At 46.2% G+C, this 23,451-nt stretch overlaps 1 protein-coding gene across 6 annotated transcripts in view; it reads right to left on the bottom strand.

Annotated features, from left to right (window-relative positions):
- Positions 1 to 6,104: 6,104 nt before the first annotated feature.
- Positions 6,105 to 23,451, bottom strand: part of DCAF1 (DDB1 and CUL4 associated factor 1) — a 63,182-nt gene continuing 45,835 nt past the window's right edge. For 3 of the 6 annotated variants that reach the window (XM_038770849.1, XM_038770850.1, XM_038770852.1), the window contains 9 exons: positions 23,280 to 23,362; positions 21,286 to 21,370; positions 19,580 to 19,813; positions 19,084 to 19,177; positions 18,424 to 18,528; positions 17,988 to 18,061; positions 16,203 to 16,304; positions 13,276 to 13,525; positions 6,105 to 6,354 (listed from right to left, as the gene is read on the bottom strand). In XM_038770849.1, coding sequence (XP_038626777.1) covers positions 6,296 to 6,354; positions 13,276 to 13,525; positions 16,203 to 16,304; positions 17,988 to 18,061; positions 18,424 to 18,528; positions 19,084 to 19,177; positions 19,580 to 19,813; positions 21,286 to 21,370; positions 23,280 to 23,362 — 1,086 coding nt within the window. In that variant the 3' untranslated portion in view covers positions 6,105 to 6,295. Of the gene's footprint in view, positions 6,355 to 9,562; positions 9,643 to 13,275; positions 13,526 to 16,202; positions 16,305 to 17,987; positions 18,062 to 18,423; positions 18,529 to 19,083; positions 19,178 to 19,579; positions 19,814 to 21,285; positions 21,371 to 23,279; positions 23,363 to 23,451 lie in introns of all 6 variants that reach the window. The other 3 variants (XR_005457181.1, XR_005457182.1, XM_038770851.1) reach the window with 3 other exon arrangements.

Here is a 23,451-nt window from a genome sequence, read left to right as displayed (position 1 = left end):
GTTGTGGCTTTTTGTTGTTGTCTGTTTTGGCGGTGGAGGGCGGGCGGGGGGGGACCCAATCCCCCCCTCCCCCCTCCATCCAAAAACGGTAGGTTTGGGACTCCTGATAATATCGAGCGATTGAAGGGATTTGCCTCTCCCCCTTTTTTTTTTTTTGAATCAAATTTTTAATGTACGTGACGCTCTCCACTGGGATGCTGCTGTTTTTATTTTTTCACTAACTGTAGCGAAAGATGTCAGTAAAGCCTTGTCCACGGATTAATTTTTAATCTTACGCATCGACCGGGTTTCTGCACAGAGAATCCCCCGGAGATCCTGGAAGGTGAAAGCTCCAGCGAGAGGTTTTCGTTTTCTTCTCAGGCTCGTGCTCCCTTTTCCTCTCCACACCCTGCCCCCGACTGCCCAACTTCAGCACCTATGTTGGCCTAATCTGCCCCCGTTCCAAATCGCAGCCCAGACCCTGACCGTCGAGATCATGAGTGCGACACATTTTCACTAGTCTGTGAGCTAGTGTCTTAAGACTCTTGAAAATATGAGTTCCTGGTTCTGCTAGCTTTGGTCGCTGATATTAGAATGTATTCGAAGGAGGTGGGTTTTTGCTGCTGCGGAGGAAGGCTTTATTTGCTTTAGGGAATCGGGTGGGTGTGGGTGTGTCTGTGTGTGATGTATTGTGGCCGTGTACCAAACGCTTAGTCTGTGGACCTTTTTTTAGCCGTGTTGTTTCCCTATCTCAGCTGGGCCCGGTCCTGGCTGGAGTGGAGCGGTGACGGATCCGATGTAGGGAAGTTCGGGACTCTGCCGTTACCTGCGTGAAGTGGCGAGGGGCACCCTGGCTAGGCCAGTGATCCTCAATCTTTTTCTCCCTTGGTACAGCCCCCCCTTGGAAAGCACATCAGGTCGCGGTTGCCCGGTGGGCCTTGGGGAGGGTTGGGCAGAGAACGAAGTGAGGAAGGAGAAATCAAAGGGAAGCAGTGTGGCCTAGTGGAGAGAACACAGGTCCTCCGACTCCCAGGCCCGGGCTTTAATTCCAGCTCCGCCGCTTGCCTCCTGTGTGACCTTGGGCAAGTCACCTAACTTATCTCTGCCTTGGTTTCCTCAACTGCAGAATGGGGATTCAATGCCTGTTCTTCCTCCAGCTTAGACTGTGAGCCCCATGTGGGACGGGGACTGTATCCGGCTTGAGTAACTTGTGTCTATCCCGGTGCTTAGAACAGTGCTTGATACATAGTAACTGCTTAACAACTACTATAAAAAGGACCCCAGGGGCTGGGGGAGATGGTGCTACAGAGTCATTATCTGCAACCTGCTCAAAACCCTCCAGCCTCACCTAGTTTGAGAAGCAGTATGTTGAAGCTGCTGCCCGTGCCCCTGTTGATACGTCGTGTTGTCTTCTCCCCACGGATGACTTGTATGGCGGGGGTAGCCATCTGAGCTCAGGGATCCTGATGGAGTAGCATTGTGGGGTCGCTTGTTTTCTGTGAGTTGACTGTGTGCATTGGAGGGGACTGCCTGTTGAACTGTCAGTGTAAACTCCTCGGGTCCAGGGGGTACCTGTGTAGCATTGACTGTCTGCCTGGTGGTGGCAGGTGATGAATTCTAGTATTTTTTCAGAGACCCAAAGTGCAAAAACTCAATCTTGACACCTAGAATTTGGTGAATGGAACAGAATTGAGAATTACCGAATTACCTCCTGTCTGAGCACAGACGCCCCTCTCCCCTCACCTCCGGATAGCTGAAATTTCCCCCCTCTAAGCAGGTGGGATTTGAAAGCGTACTGCTAAGCCCCTCCCTCTAATGGGTCTCTGCCATGGGCTGCAAAGTTTAGATTGGAAACAAAGCATCAAAGCTTTATAGCTGCATTCTAAAGTTTGAACCCATTTGGCTCTCTTTTAGGCATTGGGTATTGACAGCGAGCGGGCTGAAGTCTCAGAGAACCAACCCAGAGCCCTTAAAGAAAGGAGCATTAGGTAAAGCCCCAGGAGTGTGGGTATTTCAACCTCTGACATAACTGGCCCAACCAGCGGGAAGGCACAGGCAAGATAGTCAAAGAACAAAGATTTAATCTATCCGGCACCAAAATGGGCATATTCCAAAGATGGTGTTTTAAGGCATATCCTCTCTGGTGATAATGGTAAAGAAATCTAAGTAAGGGGACTTGAAAAGTGACCTTTTTTATGGGAGAGAAGCAGACCAAAGCTCACCTAGTCCCTAAGGGGAAAAAAAATGACGTAGGCTAGAAAATTGCCCTCTGGTTACTAAGTACTTCCTACTAGCCTCAGGTCCCCATGAGAACTAGCCTCTCTGGACTTCCAACTTCGGCGCACAGCCCGGTGAACAACCGTTACAACCGTCTTCCTCCCAAGGCACACAGTTGCCTATCTGTAATTTTCCTCTGTCTGGTATTTACCGGGGAAGAGCAGGATGGTGTAACACGTCTTTGGGACTACTGCTTAGCTACGTTTCTTAATGCCCATTCTAGGTGGTTGCGATTGCTGCTGTTCCAGGGGCCGGGTGGGATGCCCAAGTAGTGGCCTGAAATGCAGAACTGAGTGGCTTAATCCAACGAAGGTGAATTGAAGAGGGTCTGAGGGTACATAGTTGGAAGGCCCTTTGAGTACATTCCCTGTCACGGCTCTCGTAAACCAGCGTTAGGTTTTTCGCCTGCCAGAGGCACCTAAGGCCGGAGTGAGAGAGCGTAAGCCTCTAAGGCTTCTCAGAGCAGCTTGCCCCACACTCCCTGGCCTGGTATTCCCGCTCTGCTGCAGTTTTGAACCCATCGCTGGTCACGGGTTTCGTGGTACCGTGAGCCCCCGGTGAGCAGTGAGCTGTTGAGGAACTGTAACAACCTCTGGGAAAACAGGACGGGGAGATCCGAGCCTCCCCTTCCACCTAATAGCAAACTTTTCATTCTTCTTGTAGAGGCGACCGGCTCTACCAATCAACACTAGAACACCGTTCCGGGCTTGTTGCGTAGAGGAGAATGGCAATGTAAGGGGAGCGCTTCTCCATCAGTGCTGATTTACTGCCAAGTAGTTACCTTTTTCTGAATGGCTCCGATCTTGGGCCATCAACCAAAGGTTCACGTATGGGACACTTGGAAAGCAGCGGGAAGGCCAGAGGCACTTGCCCAGGGAATGTGGGGTGGAGCAGTTCTAAACCTCCGTGTGAGCAGCATGGCTCAGTGGAAAAGAGCCCGGGCTTTGGAGCCAGAGGTCATGGGTTCAAATCCCGGCTCTGCCAATTGTCAGCTGTGTGACTTTGGGCAAGTCACTTAACTTCTCTGTGCCTCACTTCCCTCATCTGTAAAATGAGGATTAAGACTGTGAGCCCCCCCGTGGGACAACCCGATCATCTTGTAACCTCCCCAGCGCTTAGAACAGTGCTTTGCTTATAGTAAGTGCTTAATAAATGCCATCATCATCATCTTCCCTGCCCATTGTACTGCACCTGCTGCTGGTTCTTTTCCTAACTTGCCCTGCAGGGAAAGCAGCAGTAGCCAGAACCAGAGGAAGGACCAAGTGAAAGGAGGAAGAGGCACAAGTGCATTTCTCTAGTTTCTTGGTGCGATTTCCTGTGTGGAGCTAATGGTCATTGCTAAATTAACCGTAAAACCAGACCTTGACTTCCCTAGTGACGGTCACTCCATTTCCTGGGGGAACCGGGTTTCCTGAGTTCTACTCTACATCAGCCAACAGCTCCTGGGATGGTTCAGGGAGCATTCCTTCCACGGGCCAAGGTAATGAACATTTTAACTCTTTAAAAGTATGAATCTTTTACTATTGACAAAACTTGTTTGGGTTACTCTTAAAACACTCCATCTAGTTGAGAGAGAGAGCCCACACCTGACCTAGGACCTGGGAGGGAGCTGATTGTTACACAACGGGATCCTGGTTTGTTTAGATCTGGGGCATTTAGACTGGAATATTTTTGGTAACATGGTCTCCCAGCTTCAAATTATAGGCTTTTCTATTTCCCCCCCCCCCCCCCCCCCCGAATAGTTTTTCTGGACTGGGTTAAAGCAGATGATTTGTACACACCTTCAAACCTGCCCTTTCATGGTTACCTAACCTCACTTCATTTCTTTAACCTGCCCAGTGGAGGGTAGAAAACTTTATTGATGTGGTAATAGGCTCTTTGCCTCACGTGGACACCAAACTAGATGTCACAGGAAGGTTGGGTGAAAGCAGATGTAGACAAAATAGGATCAAGATTCTTGGGATTTGGGGGAAGGGCTGTAGTGGCTGGGGGCGGGAGGGGGAGGAAGATACAGGTCCTTTATCAGGTCAGAGTGGGGATGGGTTTAAAAGAGTAGACTAAGGAAAAATTTCAGCTCTTGGCTGTGTGGCATATACAGATACTGAGAGCGCATTCTCCTGTAATCTTTTAAAGCAGAAGTTAGGACTGTAGGACTACTCAAGCTTGTAGCCAATGTTGCCATTTTGATCAGCCCTGACAGGTTTCTTATTGCAACAACTTTGTGTTTGTCATCTGGTATGCTGCCAGATTACATTCCTCAAAAAATGTGGGTTTATCATGAGCTATATTTTCCCATAGGCATACATGCAGATAAAGTTCATTCCCGAACCAGCCCTGAGCTGATGGCTGAGCCCTCTAGGTGAGTAAAAAGTTACACTGTAATTCTCTCCTCCCCTATCCCAGCCTATGACTCCTGGTTCTCCTCCCCCACCCCAATTTTTATGGTTTGGACTTCAATCAGAGCAACAGCTAGTGGTGCAAGCTGGGCCCGGGGGTCTTTGCATTACCCTTTTCTGGGCAGGAAGTCCCCAGCTCCAGCTATTGCTGACAAGCCGGGCATGGAGAGGGGAGTGATGGGAAGGTGGCAACACCCGCAGCTGCCAGGTAGAGAAAAGTGACTTACCTACTGTGTTTAGATGGAAGCTTGGGGGTAGAGTAAATCAGAGGGGGAGAAGAAAAAAAGCAGGTTGTGCCTGGAGGGGATGAAGTAGTTGCTGTAGATTTTGCCTCACTTCCCCCACCCCCAACCCCTCCTTGCCCCCCTCAGCTCTGGAGTAATTCCACAGAGCACAGGCACTCCCGCCCCCCCCCCCCCCGCCCCCCCAATGCTCTGATAATAATAATGGCATTTATTAGGCGCTTACTATGTGCCAAGCACTGTTCTAAGCACTGGATGAGGGGGTGTGACCATGCAGTTCCATCTTTTCACCACCCTCGGGCAGCTGCCCCTGGCAAATGTCCTCAAGACATACACCACCCTCCGTTAAACTGGCAGGGCAGAGACAGCAGGACTGAGCCACCCTGGAGGATGTGTTTGCCTCCACCTCTAATATTTGCCTGCTGTGTGCTGAAGAATACAGCATTTCAGAGAGCAATGCTATGCCTCTTCCCATTCCCACCCTCCTCTTAAACAGAACACGGAAAGGCTACAAACAAACTTGTAGTTTATTTTGAACTTTTTTTTTTTAAATAAATACACTTTACATTAAAGAAAAAGGCCTTTTGATTTGTAACTTCCACAGTGGGGATAAAAGGAGGGGGAAAATATTTTTAAAAACGGAATCAAAGAAAGATGAAGAGAATTAAGTTATAGCACATGATCCCTTTGACTCTAGTAGTCCTCATGACAAAGGCCAGGCTTGCTGCCACCTTCCCAGGAAGGCCTGAGAGTGGGTTGATAAACAGCAGGTCTCTCCCCTTCCCACCCACCCCATTCCCCTCCCCGAACAGGTGTCTCAAGGAAAAGAACATTGACAGACGAGGCACAACTTTAAAAAACTTAATAAAATATTTTCAATCCATCACTTTCCTTTTCAATATCTGTGTAAAACCATTTCCATTTCTCAACCTCTCCAACTGAAAAATGGAGCCGGGGGGGCGGGGGGGGGGAGAGAAGGGAGGAAAGAAAAACAAGATACCTGGCTGATATATGTTCATTCCCTCTTTCCTATAAACACGAGTTTTTTTCCTTTTTTTTTTTGTATAAAACTATTTCTTGTTCCTTAGGAAAGAACTTTATACAAAGAAAATATATTGTCAAACATCCCCAGAGAAGTGGGGCTTTTCCTTGAAGAGAAATTTGCCCAGTCAGGAAAAACAAACGAATAAACAAACAAGCCACAAGAGAGAACTGAGGTGTGGTCACTTTACTGAAGAACCGTGGACACAAGTGAGACCCTTGGATGAGCCAATCCCCTCCAAGTTTGGGGGTGAGAGTTGCTTGGAAAAGGGGCATTTCTAACAACATTGGGAAGGGGGGATGTTTTGAAGTCAATGCTCTCCTTTGAAGAAACTGAAACTCTTCAGTGACTAGATGATGTCATTCATTCAAGGTTAAAATGATGTCGTCTTCCAAATCCGAATTATCTGAGCTGTCACCTGAAAAAGCAGAAAGAGGTTAAGCACTGGTTTTTGTGAGTAGCTTTCCTTAAGCATTATGCTACCTGAATGAGACAATTACCAATCACTCTTGAAAATGTACCCGTTTGGCTCTGGTGGCTGTTAACCAAGTTCCACTTTGGGAAATCTCAGCTCACTTGGAGAGCCAGGGCAGTTTAAGCCCTGTTGCCTTCTATGCCTTAGTCTTTGCTTGGCTGAATTCTACCCCTACCTGGGGATTGAGAAGTGAAAGGGATTGGTCTTGAAGGAAGGCCACCACCATTTGATAGGGACGGTGCTAGAGGGCCACCAAGGCCCTGGGCAGGGCTTTGCATCTCACCTGCTGCCACAGGCTCAGTACTGTAGTACCTTCATGCCTCTTCTCAGTGAAGTCCTAAATCACTAAATCAGGAGGTGAGCTTTGATACAGTGCTCTGCACACAGTAAACGCTCAATAAATACGATTGATGATCTCTGTTCTGGTCACCCTTTGAGGTTGGAAACTCAGATTCTAAACTCAAGGGCCCTATATCCATCCCCACCCCCCCCCCACCCCCCAACTGCAATTTACAGCCAGGGCAGGGATGTTCCTGGGGCTCCACTTGTGCACCCCAAAGTTGCCAATTTTTCTTTCAACCCTTGTGAGCCAGGCTTGGAACTCCTCAAGAGGCATGGGGTTTACCTAGCTCATCTTGTACCTTTCATGCTGGCCACTAAGACTGGAAACCTTCTCAGTGTCCACCCCCTCCCCTCGCTGGGGTGCTTACACAGTCTCAAGCTCTAAACAGACCATCAGTATTTACTTGGCTAAGGATTTCAACAGCTACAAGATGGAATCTTACACTTAGGTCCAGGAATAGCTGTCTCATCCTGCTCTGGGTACTTGTTTCTAGCTGGTTCCCAGAGGAGAGCGCCTGCGCTGGTTCCCTGAGCAGCTCCTGTGAGCATCTATTTCACCGCTCCCACCTGTGGAAGTTCACCCAAGGGCTGGCAAGAACTGCTCGCGACCAGTCACTGGTATTTACGGAGCACTTGCTATGTGCAGAGCACTGTACTAAGCACTGGGGAAAGAACCCTCTCCTCTTTGCCCCATCCCTCCCCTGTAATTGGCTGGTCTCCAGGTAAATGATTGACATCCCACAGAAAAATGTTCAACCTGGGCCATTGCAACCACCAAATTCCAGGAGTGTGCTTATCAAATGTGACAGTGCCCTACAACCCATCTCCCACAGTGAACTTCATGGGATGCACAAAATAGCTGGGAGGAGTTCCAGCCTAACAATAAAACTTTGACCACACAATTCATCAAGCCAATGGGAGTTCCACGATTACTGCTACAGGCTCCATGGAGCCAAAATCTGCTCCTGGCCTATTCCTCAAGACAGGCTGGCGTCCTTCCCTTTGCTGTCCTGACCCCTTTTCCTAGACAGGGATGTTAATCTGTATCCCTGGCATAAAGCAACAGGTACAGCTGGCAAAGAGGCTGGGCTGCTGAGGGAGCTCTTTCTTAGCTAGCCTGGGCCAAGATGAACCGAGATGCTCATTGACTGACTGAGGTGGGCTTCCTGACGAGCACCAGGCCTGGCCCTCAGCTTCCCACGGCATTCTATCGACAGTCTCACCATTGAGACGCCTCACAGAAAGGGTGGCGGGGGAAATGGATAATGGGGGTGGGCATGTAAGATTTCAAAAAGTCCTCAGCACTGTTGGGGAGAAGCATGCCACCACTGCATGATCTCCGCTAGACATCGGCCTTGCCAAAGAAGTATGGGCCAGCTTACATCAAAACAGAGCCGAGCTATTTTGAAATCCAAAGTAAGCTTTTTCCCCCGCCTCCTTTTGTCAGCTAACAACTTTCAAAGAGCAGCCCTCAGACAGAAAGTGACCTCAAACACTCCGTCTCCCTGCTGCGGGAGTCCGATTCAAGGAGGGGTTCTCCTTGGAGGGATTCTTGGTGAGACTCCAATCCTCACAGCTGGGGAGAGACAATGCAAGCCCTAGTCTCAACAATGGGGCAAATCTAACCTTATGGGCTGCCAGAGCCAAGGGAGAGAAAAAGTGGCCAAAACACCCAGGGTCAGCCCCTCCACCTGACCGCTCACAGGACAGAAATACTTTGATGGAAAAATCTGAATTCAGAAAAAAAATTCACCCCCAACTCTCTCCTACCTTTACTTTCCAAACTCTGTGAGCAAGTTGTTCACATCTGCTGCCTCCACTTCATCACCTCCCTGTAATCTGGCTTCTGCCCTTTCCATGCCACAGTGACTGCTCTCTCCAAAGACACCAGCGGCCCCTACTCCATCCTAATTCTCCTTGACTTCTCGGCTGCCGACAATACTGTGGACCTCGCCTTCCTTCTGGGAACCCTGTCAAATATTGGTTTCACTGACAGATCAGCACTGTCCTCCCCTGGTTCTCCCGTCTCTGGCTGGCTCCTTCTCAGCTTCCCACCCCCTAATTGCGGGAGTCGCTCCAGGCTCAGTTCTGGGTCTCCTATTCTCCATCCACACCCATTCTCTTACAGAACTCATTTATCTCCATGACTTCAACTACTGGCTCTATACAAATGATCCCCAAATCAGTCCTGCCCCCTCTCCTCTCCAGTCTCTTATTTCTGCCTGCCTTCCTGACATCTCTATCTGGATGTGTCACTAACACCTCAAATTTAAAATGTCCAAAACGTCTTCCCACCTAAACCCCGTCCTCCCCGAGCTTTCCCATCGGGGTGCCACCACCACCATACTCCCTGTCTCACAAGCCCACAAACCAAGCATTGTCAACTCCTCTCATTCAACCCACATATTCAGTCTCTCACCGCATCCCGTCAGTTCTACCTTCACAAGATTCTCAAGAATCTGCCCTTTCCTTTCCGTCCAAATTGCTACTAAACTGCTCCAAGCACTTAACAGTAAAGGGGGAGTATGTTATTAGTCTGCACACAGGAGGAGCAGAGGGAAATGGAAAAAGAGCATTTCCTCGATCAGTAAGGAGAAGCCACTTCCGAGTATCCTAACCTCAAAACTGAAAAGAGGGTTCACCACACTGGGTCCAGCCTCTTCTCATCTGGCCTTCGATTCTGAGATGGACCCCCATTACAGGCTGCCTAGAATTCTAACAGCATGAAGTGAGGTTCAGGGTGGTGACTGTATCCCACTGAGAGGTTCATGAAAGGGGACCCAAGCGCGCTGTCTTAACTATAGGTTACCTGTGGCCCTAGGATTCCTTGATAGCAGCTGCTTGTGAGAACACCACTCGCAGCCGCCGTCTACCGAAGGTTCATATATCCTAAAGAGGAAGGAGTGGACCACGTTTGGTTTTGTTTTGTTTCTTTGCAGGGGGCGGGGATTATGATTGTGAGGGTCTCAGGAAACCAGGCCTAATCTAAATCTGGCTCTGCACCCCTTCTCCTCAACCTCTCAGCCATCTCTGCCTCAAACACCATCAGGCCTCAGTTTTGCCAACACAATACTAACCTGGTTCTCCTACCTCTCTGACCGTTCTTCAGCTTTCGCTGGCTCCTCTTCTGCCTCATCCTCTTACTGTGGATATTCCACAGGGCTTGTTCCACACTCACTCCCTTGGAGAACTCAGCGACTCACATGGCTTCACATTACCATCTTTGTGAGGATGACTCCCACTTCCATCTCTCTCTAGCCCTGACCTCTCATCTAATCCAAAATCCCACCTCTTTTGCCTCCAGGCCATCTCCACCTGGATATCCCCGCCAGCACCTCAAATGTCTAAAACAGAACCACTCGCCTCTTCCCCCTAAATCCATCTGCCCCCATCCCTTTCCCATCTCAGTGGATAATGCTGCCATCCTCCCTGTGCCAGAAGCCCACCACCTCGATATCCTCGGCACTTCACTGCCTTTCAACTCTCACATTCGGCCTTACTGACAAATCCCGCCCGTTCTCCCTACACAACATCTCCCAGATCCATCCCTTCCTTTCCATCCAAACAGCTAACCCCTTGGTCTGAGGTCTGGCTGAATTTCACCTTGACCAGCGGACCAATCCCCTCATCCGTCTCTCTTCCTCCAGCCACTCCCCTCTCCAAGCTATACCAGAGGCTGTTTGCACTATCAATCAATAGATTGTCTTCCGGAAGCGTTGCTCGGCACACATCTTTCCTCTCTACTAAAACCTCCATTGACTCCTTGTCCCCCTTCTCCACATCCTTCAATTACTATAACCTATCCACATTAATGCCTGTGCCCGCCTCTAGACTGTAAACTCATTAAGGGCAGGGAACACGTCTGCTGATTCTCTGGCACTGTACTCTCCCAAGCGCTTAGAAAGGTGCTCTGAACATAGTAAGCACTCAATACTACTGATTAATTATATGTTGCCAACTTGTACTTCCCAAGCGCTTAATACAGTGCTCTGCACACAGTAAGCGCTCAATAAATACGATTGATTGATTGATTGATTAATTGCTCAGTTACGCAAAAACTCTTCACCATCAGCTTTGAGGCTCTCCGCTAATTCACCCCACTTGGTCTATCTGCTCTCTTCCCTTTCTACTTCCCGATTCACTGTTGCCTCGCCTCCCAAGCTCACTTTCTAACCGCACCTCGTTCTTGACTCTCCCACCTCTGTCCCCTCACTCATGCTGCTCCCCCAGCTTGGACCTCCCTCCTCAATTTCAGCGCCCCGATTAACTCCCAGAATCCCAAGACAAATAACTATCAACTATCTCTAGCACTTACGTACTTATTTTTATATATATATATATATATATATATATATACACAAATCCTTTATATATATAAATCTATATATATACAAATCCTTTAGCAAGTATGTGTGTTTATTCAACTGTACATTCAATTATTTAGATTACACCATATTTCTACCAACTCTACGGCATTTGCACTCCCCCAAGCACTTAGTACACTTCTCTGCAAACAATAAGCGCTCAATAAATACCACTGACTGATGTCTCTCTCCACTAGAGTGTAGGCTCTCTGTGGACAAGGAATGTGTCACTTCTTTTGTTTCGTACTTCCCAAGCACTGGGTGCTCAACCCTAAACCCAGATGGGGCTCTAGTCAGTGGCAATCCAGAGACAGGAAGACTCATTCTAGCATGTGCCAAAGGGAAATTTTGAATTAAATACACCTAGTAGCCCCTACTTTTCCCTTCAAACTCCTCCACTCAGTTCTCCTGTAACACAGGGGGCTGTGTTCTTGCTAAACCTTGACAGTGCTCTCATTGCCCCCATCCAATCTCCCCTCTGCATCACCTATGCATTCGGCTCAAGAACTTTGATCCTTACATCACAGCAGTCCCACAGCACTTATGCTCATAACCTTACATGTTTAGAACAGTGCTTGGCACATAGTAAGCACTTAACAAATACCATCATTATTATTATTTCCCCTATCCCTAATCTATTTCAGTGTCTGTCTTTCCCTGTAGACTCCAAGCTACTGGTGCACAGGGAATGTATCTACCAACTCTATTGTACTGTACTCTCCCAAGTGCTTAATACAGTGCTCTGCACACAATAAGTGCTCAATAAATAGCTCTGACTGAAGCTCACATAGCACATACGCCTTAACTGACACAAAGCTTCTGGGTGGGTGGACATTGTTGGAAGAATGGAAATAGAGAAAAATGGACTGGAGTCTTGGTGGAAAGGACACAGGGCTGGCAGTTGGGAGACCTGAATTTTAATCCCAGCTCTGCTGCTTGCCTGCTGTGTGACCTTGGACTAGTCGCTTGAGTTTTCTGTGCCTCAGCTTCTTCATCTGTACAATGGGGGTTTGATACCCGTTCTCCCTCCCTCAATACCTGTGAGCCCTATGGAACACAGAAACTGTGTCTGATCTAATTGTACTGTACCCATCCCGGGCTTCGCATAATGTTTGGCACACAGTAAGGGCTTAACAAATACCGCCATTATTGTTATTAGTAACATAATATGATGCCAAGAGAAACAATTGTTGGAATAACATTCCCCAGTTCCCTAATAATATTTCACCCACAACAGACAATGAAAACATGTGCTATAGGAGAACTGAGTGTACAAGAATATCAGCTGAAGATCCTGGGGAAAATTGAGTTTGGCCACTGGTGGACCATAAAGAACTACAATAAAACAAGAGCATGAATGAGTCTGCCTGCCACTCACACTAATAGCTTATAGCAATGTGGTTGAGCATCTTAGAAATAAAAGGTGAAACTCTTTAAAGTGCCCTGACTCCAAGTAAAATGATAGATTCTTTAATTCCGTGTCAGTCCAACACTAGATTAAGTCACATTGGCTGGCCCCTCCCAAGAAAGGAGGGGAATGAATTTTGCCAAACCAAAGAAGCCAAGTCCAGGAGTGAGACTGTGACCCACAATGTCAAATTTGGCACTGCTCATAACTGAATAGATTCCCAAAGGGTCTGTGCTTGTAATTGTCCCTTTAAAAATGAGACTAAAACAGCTGTACGCAGAGCTCCTTTGTTTGGACTGAGTCGGACATGGCCAACCCGGATGGAATCAATAATCAAAACTACATTTCCTGAGTCAGGAGAAAGTTAATCTTCTAAAAGGTGAGGGCCACGATCATTTGGATCTGAAATTTGGTAGGAGGGGCAAGGAATGGACATAGATGCTGAATTGGAATAGTGAATTAACAGAAATACTGAATTTGCCCCTTCTGCTAAGGAAATGGTTAGTTGGGGGCAAGGGAGAAACAGAAAAACCTGTGCCTTCCCCCTCATGAACTGGGATGGATGTGAGCAAAAGTGTTAAAAGTTCAGGGATTTGCATCCAACCAGATTATCTTTCATCTACCCCAGTACTTTGTACAGCTTGGCACACAGTAAGCACTTAAAGTGCCACAATCATTATCATTATGACTATTCTTGTTTCTACTCTGGGATAATTCCTCAGACAATTAGGTTGCCATGCCAATACTTACTATCTCCAAGAATCAAGTGGACTTCCTCATCAGCATCAGAGTCTTCATCTTCTGCTTCATCCCCTTCTTCGATTAAGTTCGCCAGTTCCTCATCTGAGGGAGAAAAGTCATTTTCACCCTCCTCACCCGCATTTTCGTTGTTCTCATCCTCTTCCAGTTCGGCTTCCAACAATTGGTCAGTGTCAAGTTCATCAAGGTCGTCTGATTCGTCGTCATCTTCGTCGTCATCTTCTTCCTGCTCTTCTTCCTCCTGGGGAGAGAACATAAGGGTCTGTTATGGCCATTTCATCAGAGACCAACCAGAAATGAGTCAATAGGCGTAAGTGCGTGAGGTAAAAAAAAATAAATAACATAGGCACTGACTCCGTTCTGTCCACTCACGGTTTAAATTTAGAACTGATGAGAGGAGCCAGGCTGGCTGAAAGCCTTGGAACCCAGAAGCCAGATACCCACATAGACAAAACTCTATAGCGTGGGCGGGTGGCAGGACACATTTCCTTCCAAGTATTTATATCCCAGGCACCGCTTTCATAAATGAAGAGGCTCAGTTAGCCTTCCATCCTCAGTCGCTCAGTTAAGATTGGCTCATAGGAGCATCAGCTGTCATATGGACAGATGTCTATGAGATACACACCTCATTCAATTTAAAAAAAAAAAGGCGCCCCCAAAATCAGACTCTGTCCCCTTGTCTAACCACTTTGGGTAAATCGTCATCCCTCTCCTGCCTCCAAGGTGAAAATCAAGAAAATCAAGAAGTGAATATCCCACTCTGCTCACTCTTGTTAAAGTAGGCAACATTCTTTTTGCAGGGTGCCTAGATTAGCAAAAAGTCTCCCAATGATTGATTCAGATTAATTACTGCTGTACTTGCATGAGGCTTCTAAGCATTGGTTCTTATTTCAGAAAATGAGATTTAGGAGACTGGAATGCCAAAATTATCTCCTAGTGTAAAAAGCTAAAATCTACTTTGCTAAAAACCAACTGACAAAGTTGAAGCTAAAATTTCTAAATGAAGACAAGCTTAAAAAGCAGCAAAAAGATCTGGTGACCCATAATTAAAGCTTCAAAGCAGGGGGAAAAAAAACATGCTCTGTATGCAGGGAAGGTAAAAGTCAACCCTGGTGGTAGTTATTCCCATTCAGGGAACCCGCTTCAATAATTCCAGTTCATATCATAAGTGGAATTCAATGACTGTACGCTCTTCAAAATTAAAATGCTTAAAGCAGTCTCACAAGACTCGGCAAGGAGAGGACATCTGAATTTTTCTGAAATCAGTCACACCAGGGGAAAACAACATTAAGCACAAATCCCTTTTAGGGGGATGTACAAAGTACAACTTCCCACTAACCTGAACCCAGTTATGCAGCCCTACCTCAGAGGACAGCTCTGCTCACTCTCAAAAAGCAATGACAACCATCCACATATTCAAAACAGCAGCTTCTCTAATCTCTTGGAATAATGGTCAGATTTTTTCTGGAATTCTGAGTCAGCCACCCCCAACGCCCCCTCCCCCATTAAACAAAAGGCAGGTTGAGTGGGGCTACCAGAAGTAGAAAGGGAGACCTTTTCTGATTACCTAAGAAACAGTACTGGGACTAATATAAAGGTATCTTAATTATCTCTAATCTTGTTTCGAGGAAGACATCCCTAAAGGTCCTGGTGTCCAATTTTTGCGAACCAAGGAACAGAGAAGTGACACTCCAGAAGAAGTAGTCAAGGGCACAGGCCGTAAAGGGGTCTCCCCTGTACGAAGAGACTCAACGTCTGAATTTCAAAACTTCAAGAGGAAAATCCTTTACTTGATGTCTTCCAAATTTCACCTTAGAGTGAATCCCATAAGTTAACCCTCTCACAGAAATCCTCTCACTGCAACCATATGAACAATCTCTTCATCTTTACTTCCAAGTCCAGCAGAGGAAAAACACAACAACAGAGTATAGGCCAAAACTCCCCTAGCTAGAGTTACGCTACAATGTCGCCATAAGAGGATTCAGAACCATAGGGGAGTCTGAAGACAGGTCTGGGTGGTAAGCATAAAGATGCAGGGATTATTCAGAAAGGATAAAAGCAGAATAGTTTTCCTGCCAGGCACAGATGGTTATAAAAGGCTCTTTTCTTCTTTCTCTCTAACCTCTCCCAACCCCTCCATTCATCAGACAGGCTGGACTCTGAGAAGCCCGACCAAATGCTTAGTCCCGTTCCGCAGTCGACCTTGCAAAATCGTGAGCTACGATCCTTCACCTGGTACCCAAACTCCCTTCTCCCCGCTTACACCTCCCCTACAAAAGAAAACCCGACTACGCACAGTACACAATCATGTAACCTCTCGAATACTGACACACTCATTCATGGTACATTCATCATCATAAAAAAAATAATAATAATGGTATTTGTTAAGTGCTTGCTATGTGCCAGGCACTGTTCTAAGCTCTGGGGTAGATACAAGATAATCGGGATGGACACAATCCCTGTTCCATTTAGGGCTCACAATCTTAATCCCCATTTTTACAGATGAGGGAACTGAGGCCCAGAGTAGTTAAGTGACTTGCCCACGGTCACACAGCACCCAAGTGGCAGAGCCGGGATTAGAACCCATGGCCTTCTGACTCCCAGGCTCTATTCAATAGGCCGTGAACGAAAGCTGGGTTTATCCATCTCTGCATAGCCACACATTAAGCTAAAGCTGATTTTACAAAACCCTCAGTGTACTTAAGGATCCTTAGTAAGAACAATTAGTATTCTGCCTTTGGAATTTGATGTTATAAAGTACTAAAAACCCTGATGTCAGGCCACAAGGAATTTATGGAAGAATTTCGAACAGACCAAGTTTAAAAACTAAACCCTCTTTAAGGGATAGGAAAGGCGATAGTAAAGACGCTTTCCCCATACTAATTTTAAGCATGGAGAAAGAGGCAAAGACAGCTCACCTGATCTTCCTCTTCATCTTCATCATCAGCCAAACGCTGCCTGCCCACCTCATACAGTCTGCAAACCGTGTCCATGTTCAGAGAATCCATACTTCCTTGATTCTAAAGTGGAACCCCATCCCCCCCAAAATAGATTAATATACGGAAGAAAATTCTTTGCACATCCCAGCTTTGTCCAATCAATTGTCAATAACAGTATTTCCTCAACAGCTGTATTAAGCATTAGGGAGTGTACGATGGAGACAGAAGAGATGATCCCCTGTTCCAATCTAACAGGGGAGACAAACACCAAATAATTTATAGATAGGAGGAAGAAGGGAATAGAAAAATGGATAATATTAACATTAATGGTATTTGTTAAATCCTTATTTTGGGCCAATCACAGTACTAAGCATTGGGGTGACCAGGTCACACAGTCCCTTTCCAAAAGGGGCTCACAGTCAAAGCAAGAGGGAGAACAGATATTTAACTCCCATTTTGCAGATGAGGAAACTGAGGCATTGAGAAGTTAAGTGACTCTCCCAAGGCCACACTGGAACCTAGGTCCCATGACTCCCAGCCCATGCTTTCCTGCTCTTTTCACTAAAACACACTACTTCTCTATGGTTGAGTAGATAAGTACTTGCTTAAATAGTACAGTGTGTCAATGTCAGTTTGTTTTGTACTCTACTGTTTATAGGGAGAGGTGTTAGCAACACGTAAAATGTTTTTAGACAAGGACTTAAAAAGGAAGCAGGAAGAGAAGCAGCATGTTCTAGTGGAAAGAGCACAGGCCTGGGAGCCAGAGGACCCGGGCTCCAATCCCATCTGTTGTGTGACCTTGGGCAAGTCATTTAACTTCTCTGGGTCTCAGTTACCTCATCTGTATAATGGGGATTAACACTGTGAGCCCCAAATGGGACATGGACTGTGTGCAACCTGATTACCTGGTATCTACCCCAAAGTTTAGTACAGTGCCTGGCACGCAGTAACAAATACCATACACATACACACACAAAAAAAAATACAAAAAGTATTAGGGACTGATCAAGATGCAGAGCTTTTTGCCTGTCTGAACCCGAAAAATCTGGGAGTAGAAGCAATATTCAGTTAATCAGTGGTATTTAATGAGTGCTTTACTGTGTGCAGAGCACTGTATTAAGCAAATGGGAGAGTACAATACAACAGAGTTGGTAGACCCTTTCCCTGCTCATGAGGAGCTTAGTCAGAATGCCTGTTCCCTCACAGATACACCACAACAGAACATATCTGACATCCAATGATAAACAGTTACAAATACAATGCTACCAGAAAGCTAACAACAAAGTGTTGATTCAGTCCAATCAGTGGTATTTATCGAGTGTTTAGTGTGTACAGAGCACTGTACTAAGTGCTTGGGAGGGTAATCAATCAATGGTAATTACTGAGTGATTACTGGGTGCAGAGCTTGGGAGAACAGAGTTGGCAGACGTGATTCCTGCCCATAAGGAGCTTATAGACAAATAAATTACAGGTAGGGGAAATGTGAGAATACAGGGAGATGTATGTAAGTGTTGTGGGGCTAAGGATGGGGTGACAAGTGCTTAAGGTGACTAAGAAGGGAAGGCGGATAAGGGAAATAAAAGGCTTATTCAGGGAAAGCCTCTTGGAGGAAATGTGATTTTTGTTGGGTTTTGAAGGTGGGGAGGGTGGTGGACTGTTGGCTATGCAGGGAGAGGGGGTGGGCAAGGGGTCGGCAGCGAGATAGACAAGACTGAGGTACAGAGTAGGGGGGCATTAGAGGAATGAAATTAGCATTAATTTTACCTCGATAACAGCCAAATAGCAGTCCTTGGTGTCTGTGCATAGGTCAAAAATATTCCGTTTCACATCAATAGTAGCTAGAAAACAGAACGTGCATCAAGAGCATTTCCACTGTGTTCCAACTAAACAGCGCTTTTTCTCTGAATTACTTGTGATGACTGACTTCGCTTTTCGGTTTATCTTCCTAATCATTTGCTTTGGAATGTTTCTCCGGGTTTTAAAAAAGTGGCAGATGAATCAGAATTGTCAAAAATTTTTTGGAAGGAAACTGGTGACAACTGAATACCTTCACGAGCGATACTAAATCCCCAGAGCCCAAGCCTAGACTTGGGGGTAGGACAGATAAACACTTCTCCGCAGCGGAAATGTTTTTAAGATAATCAACTGCAGAAGAAAATCAACTCCCCGACCCGATCAAAACCATAGCCTTCATACTAACCTATGGGTTTATAGTCTGTTGCGTTGAACGTTCTAAAAGATGACCCAAAGGGACTTTTCATCCTTTCTTCCATTAAGTCATCTTCGTCATCTGCTTGCAGCATAGCTAGGTTTGGGAGAGAAAACCCCATTAGACTATTAAATTTATTCCTGATGGCAGGCTAGCTCAATGTTCTCTTTTTAAAAGGCCAATTCCGAAAACAAAACTCTGGTATGCATCCCCCCAGTTTACCAAAACTGCACTTCGTTCCTTTTTCTCTATCTCCCCTGCATACTCCTCTGATCTGTATCTATGCAACACTATCCTGACTTCCCAACCAACACACTTCAGCAAGGTCTGAAGTGAAGGCCGGTAACATCGATATCTGAGGGACTTTTTTTTTTTTTGCAAAAGAATATGACCCAAAGGCTAGAAAGAGTTTACAGGAGAAATTATTTCCACTTGAGCATTGGAAATGACATAATCTATGCAAAATTAATAATTTACAACCCTCAAGGCAACACATAGGTCCTTTAAATCACTATCTGAAATCCGCACTCTATAGCTTTAATTACGTGTCATTTCAATGCACCTTTAAGCTCTAAACTTTCAAATGCTTTCTAGTCTACCCAGGGGGCGGGGGAAAAATGGACAGAAAAAGGTAGGAAATCGATTTCTCACCCCCATACATCACAGTGCCTGTGTAGTTGAAGACCACACGGCACTGATCAAGGGCTGGTACCGTGTGCAGCAAGTGAAAAGTCCGAAGGTCCCACTGGAATAACCAAAGTGAAGGAAGAATCCAAGCACAAATTTTCTTTCATTTAGGTCTTAGCCCAAGGTGAAGGCAGATGAAGAGACCCTAAATACCAAAGCTTTCCCTTCATTTCCAGGAGCTGGATCTGGAAGAAGGCAGGTCCAGACCCTTAACTTCCTCCAACAATAAATAAATAATGATATCATTTAATGAAAACAGTTGTTATATGAGAAGCCAAAGGGATACTCTTATAACTGTTTTAATTATACCATTGAGAGACCACTAATTTTGAGGTATGCAACATAAACGAGAGAGCGAGAGAGAGAGAGAGAGAGAGAGAGAGAGAGAGAGAGAGAGAGAGAGAGCTACATCTTTTCCAGTGACAGTGTGCTGGGAGTTGTTGCTGAGGGTAAAGGATACAATCTCAGTGTTAATTATGATCTCCAGCCCATTGGGATGGAATACACCACTGATATTCATGTTGAATTTGTCAAACTTGTGTATAGCCTGGGCAGAGCGAACATCCCAAAGGACCCCATCATTTAGCACAAGATCATCTGTAGGGTTAAAGGTCGCACAATTCCTCTTGTAGTTGTTAGCAAGATCTGGGTTAAACAAAGTCAACAGCTTGTTGCCAGACTGAATATCATAGATCTTCAGGGAAAAAAAAAAGGGATGGGGGGAAGAGAAATCGGATTGATTTATTAGTAGATCGATTGCAAAATTTTTCTTTCAAGTAGTCAAGCATGATTTTCCTCAATTCCCACAAAAATAATTTAAGCTGAATTCTCCCCAAAGCAACCAGAGGGAACCCTATCTAACTTGGTCTCATCTAGGATGTTTTGCAGTTTTCACTAACACTTGGGCTATAGGGAACTGCATCCTATCTTCTCATTCCATGCGCACACAACCTTTCCTCAAAAGGACAGGGAAAGTGAGTTTTCTTTTGGGAACTTAGTACTACTACTAATGATGATGATGAAAATATTTTCACCTTGTTTTTTGTTTAGTGCTTTTATTATTTCCATAGCACTTTCACACCATCCCCATGAGGTGGGGAGAGAGGAGCAGGTATTATCCCCATTTTACAGAAGAAGAAACCAAGGCACTGAGAGATTAAATGACTTGGCCAAGGTCACACAGTAGGAGTGTGGCAGAGCTGGGACTAAAATCCAGGTCTCTTGACTCTGTCTCCCACACTACTTCTACTATTAGATGATGCCACATTTTCTCGATATGTACACCTTTAAACTTTTATCAGTGTGTGCAGGGAAAGTGAAATAGAGTGCTTCCGCTTTCCAGCTCAGTAAATGCCAAACAACCAATGGGATATTCTTTATAGTTTTCTGCCTCCTTTAACTTAACCTTCAATGGGGGTTGGGGGGGTGGGGTGGAGGAACCCAACAAAACCCTTTGTCATCATCTTGAAATCACCTATACCAAACATAGTTTTAAACCCCTAAGGTATTTCACCCCACACATTACTCATCAGGAACGTCTTTTAAAGGAGCAATTAAACTAATGCCAAGCTTTGAAGTGGTCCTAGAAAGCCAGACAATGATAGCTTGCTAGAGTCAGGACAACAGGCCTAAAGCCTTCGGACTCACAGCAAAGAGGATTCCTATCTGAACAGGCTGCTTCACCTGAAACACGGTAGTTGTGTTCTTGAAGACCCTTGGGTTATGGGAATATTGCGTTATAGTGACTAGTGATTCAGTGGCGATGAATGGGCTTGGGAAAGGGCGGACGGTCCAATGGTACCATCGTGACTGGCATCTTTCTATCATTATTTACTGTTTCAGTAAATACCCACCCCTAGCAGAATGCTTTACCCTTGCACCGCTCGGCTGTTTACAGCATGAAGTGCTATAAAGATGCCTGAACACAAAGTACTGGGAGGCAGAGGCTGGGAAGCATAGGCAGCATCGGGCCTTGACTGACAACACACATTCACGCAGCCCCTTTTGCCCCATACCACACCAACTTGCAGCTATTTGTGGATTGAATTATACCCAGCACAGACTTGTGCTTCAGGGAGAATGGTCCCTCGCGTTCTAGCCAAATCAAGCAACGCGTTAGAGCAGAAAACGACTATATCGGACACCTGTGTTTTCGCGGGTACTTACATGGGCAATGTCTCCTTTTGTGCCAATGACCCTATCCTGGGAGTGCTTGCTGAACTCCACGTAGTGGTCATCTGTGAAGGAATGCCTAGAGGCAAACACAAGATGATAAATCACGTTCCTCTGAAATCAGCTCTTTGCTCCTGGACAAGGTTAAGGTTTCCTTCCAAGACCAGATTGCAGGCCACAGACACATTCACCAAATATGCACACGACATTTGAGAAGCAGCGTGGCTCGGTGGAAAGAGCACGGGCTTTGGAGTCAGAGGTCATGGGTTCAAATCCCGGCTCTGCCACTTGTCAGCTGTGTGACCTTGGGCAAGTCACTTAACTTATCTGTGCCTCAGTTACTTCATCTGTAAAATGGGGATTAAGACTGTGAGCCCGCCGTGGGACAACCTGATCACCTTGTAACCTCCCCAGCGCTTAGAACAGTGCTTTGCACATAGTAAACACTTAATAAAATGCCATTATTATTATTATTATTTGAAAAGCAATGTGGGATAACATTCCCTCTCCGGTCTGCCACTAGCAGTCCGAAGTGTGAATGTTTTCGCTCCACTATTCATCATCAAAACAGAGTTAACAAGGCCACTGTTCCTACATTTCAGCTTTGAAATCTCCCTAGGCAGAGAGGCAGCAGGACAGTGAGCCGTCAAACGCACTTGGGAGCTAGCTGTGTGGCCAATATCAGGCTTAGTTGTGCCAAGGGAGGGTGCCGCTAGATACAGACATGGACCTTTGCACTTTGCACTCAGAATTGAAAAACTCTGGACCATGTCCAAGCCCAGTTCTGGGATGGCCTCTCCCAGGCAAATTCATCCAAAATGGAGGTCACCGCTGCCAACTTTCTTCCTTTTAAAACAACCACGTCAACGCTTAGACGGGCTAAAATGATGCACAGAGAGTCAAGGCAGTCTTCGGCTTACGACTGTCCACGTTATGATGAAGGGCACTTCTGGTGGCTTGGAACGCATGCCTTTGTTTCAGCTTGACAGCGTCGGGCATGACATTAACAGCACCAAGCTCATAGGATAATACATAACCCTGCCCCCTCCCTCCAGGTGGCATTCTCGTCATTCCCCCCGTCCTGTCTCCCCCTACACACGCGTGTGTGCACGCACACACACACCCCCCTCCACACACACCCACCCTCACCAACTCAGGCTTCAACCCCATGCCCCTCCTACCCTTTCTTTCCTGCCCTCACTGCTGGTGACAAGAGCTGCAAAGGGGTGGGGTGGGGGGCTGCTGCTGAACCCCTCCCACCCGTTCCCTACTGCTCCCAGTAGCCCCTGCCGAGGTAACTGCAGGTGTTGTCCCCCTGATCCCTTCCACAGCCCACCGTGTGACCAGGATGACTCCCAATCATTTCAAAAACCCCTGGAAATTTCATCCAGACACACCCATGAGCCCAATTTTTCTCTTAAAGAGGGGGTTTAAAATTCATCTGTGGGTTTTAGATTTTTAGATGGCATTTGTTAAGCGCTTACTGTTCTGAGCGCTGGGATGGACACAAAATAATCAAGATGGACACAGTCTACGTCCCACATGGAGCTCAGTCTTAATCCCCATTTTACAGATTAGGTAACAGGCACAGAGAAGTTAAGGGATTTGCCCAAGGTCACACAGCAGACAAGTGGCAGCTCTATCCGCTGGACCACGTTGCTTCTTACTTGCACGTAGGGGTAATGCACGTTGCACAGTGCAGGACTATACTATATTTGTTTGTATCTTTTTTTCTTAACTATGTCGTTTTAATGCCAGCAGGATTGCTATTTCCAAAATAAAGACATTAATGAAGCTATATTACTCATCTACAACTGGTTGAGCGCCAACTCCAGATCATTTTGATTTTTTAAAAAAAGATAGCTGACCCTGATTCAGGAACCAAACCCTCATTTATCCCACTGTTTCTGTGGAAAAACCGGTTCCGACTTGTGACCCCGTTTCCAGGAACCACCTATGTCCTAAGTCTAAGCACTTCCTGTACTTACTTCATATCAAACACTGACTTCATCCCCCAGAGGGCGGAGAGAGGCTGGCTCCAAGTGGCAGATGTTAGCAACAAGGATCCATCCTACAACAGGGAAAGGAAGGTTAAAATTGGATACTCTGATGTCTATTTACACTTGTGCACAGCACGCCTACCACAAACATTTACCAGAG

The sequence above is a fragment of the Tachyglossus aculeatus genome, chromosome X2 (assembly GCF_015852505.1).
Source record: "Tachyglossus aculeatus isolate mTacAcu1 chromosome X2, mTacAcu1.pri, whole genome shotgun sequence".
NCBI classification, from domain to species: Eukaryota; Metazoa; Chordata; class Mammalia; order Monotremata; family Tachyglossidae; genus Tachyglossus; species Tachyglossus aculeatus.
This window is presented reverse-complemented; position numbering and strand designations above follow the sequence as displayed.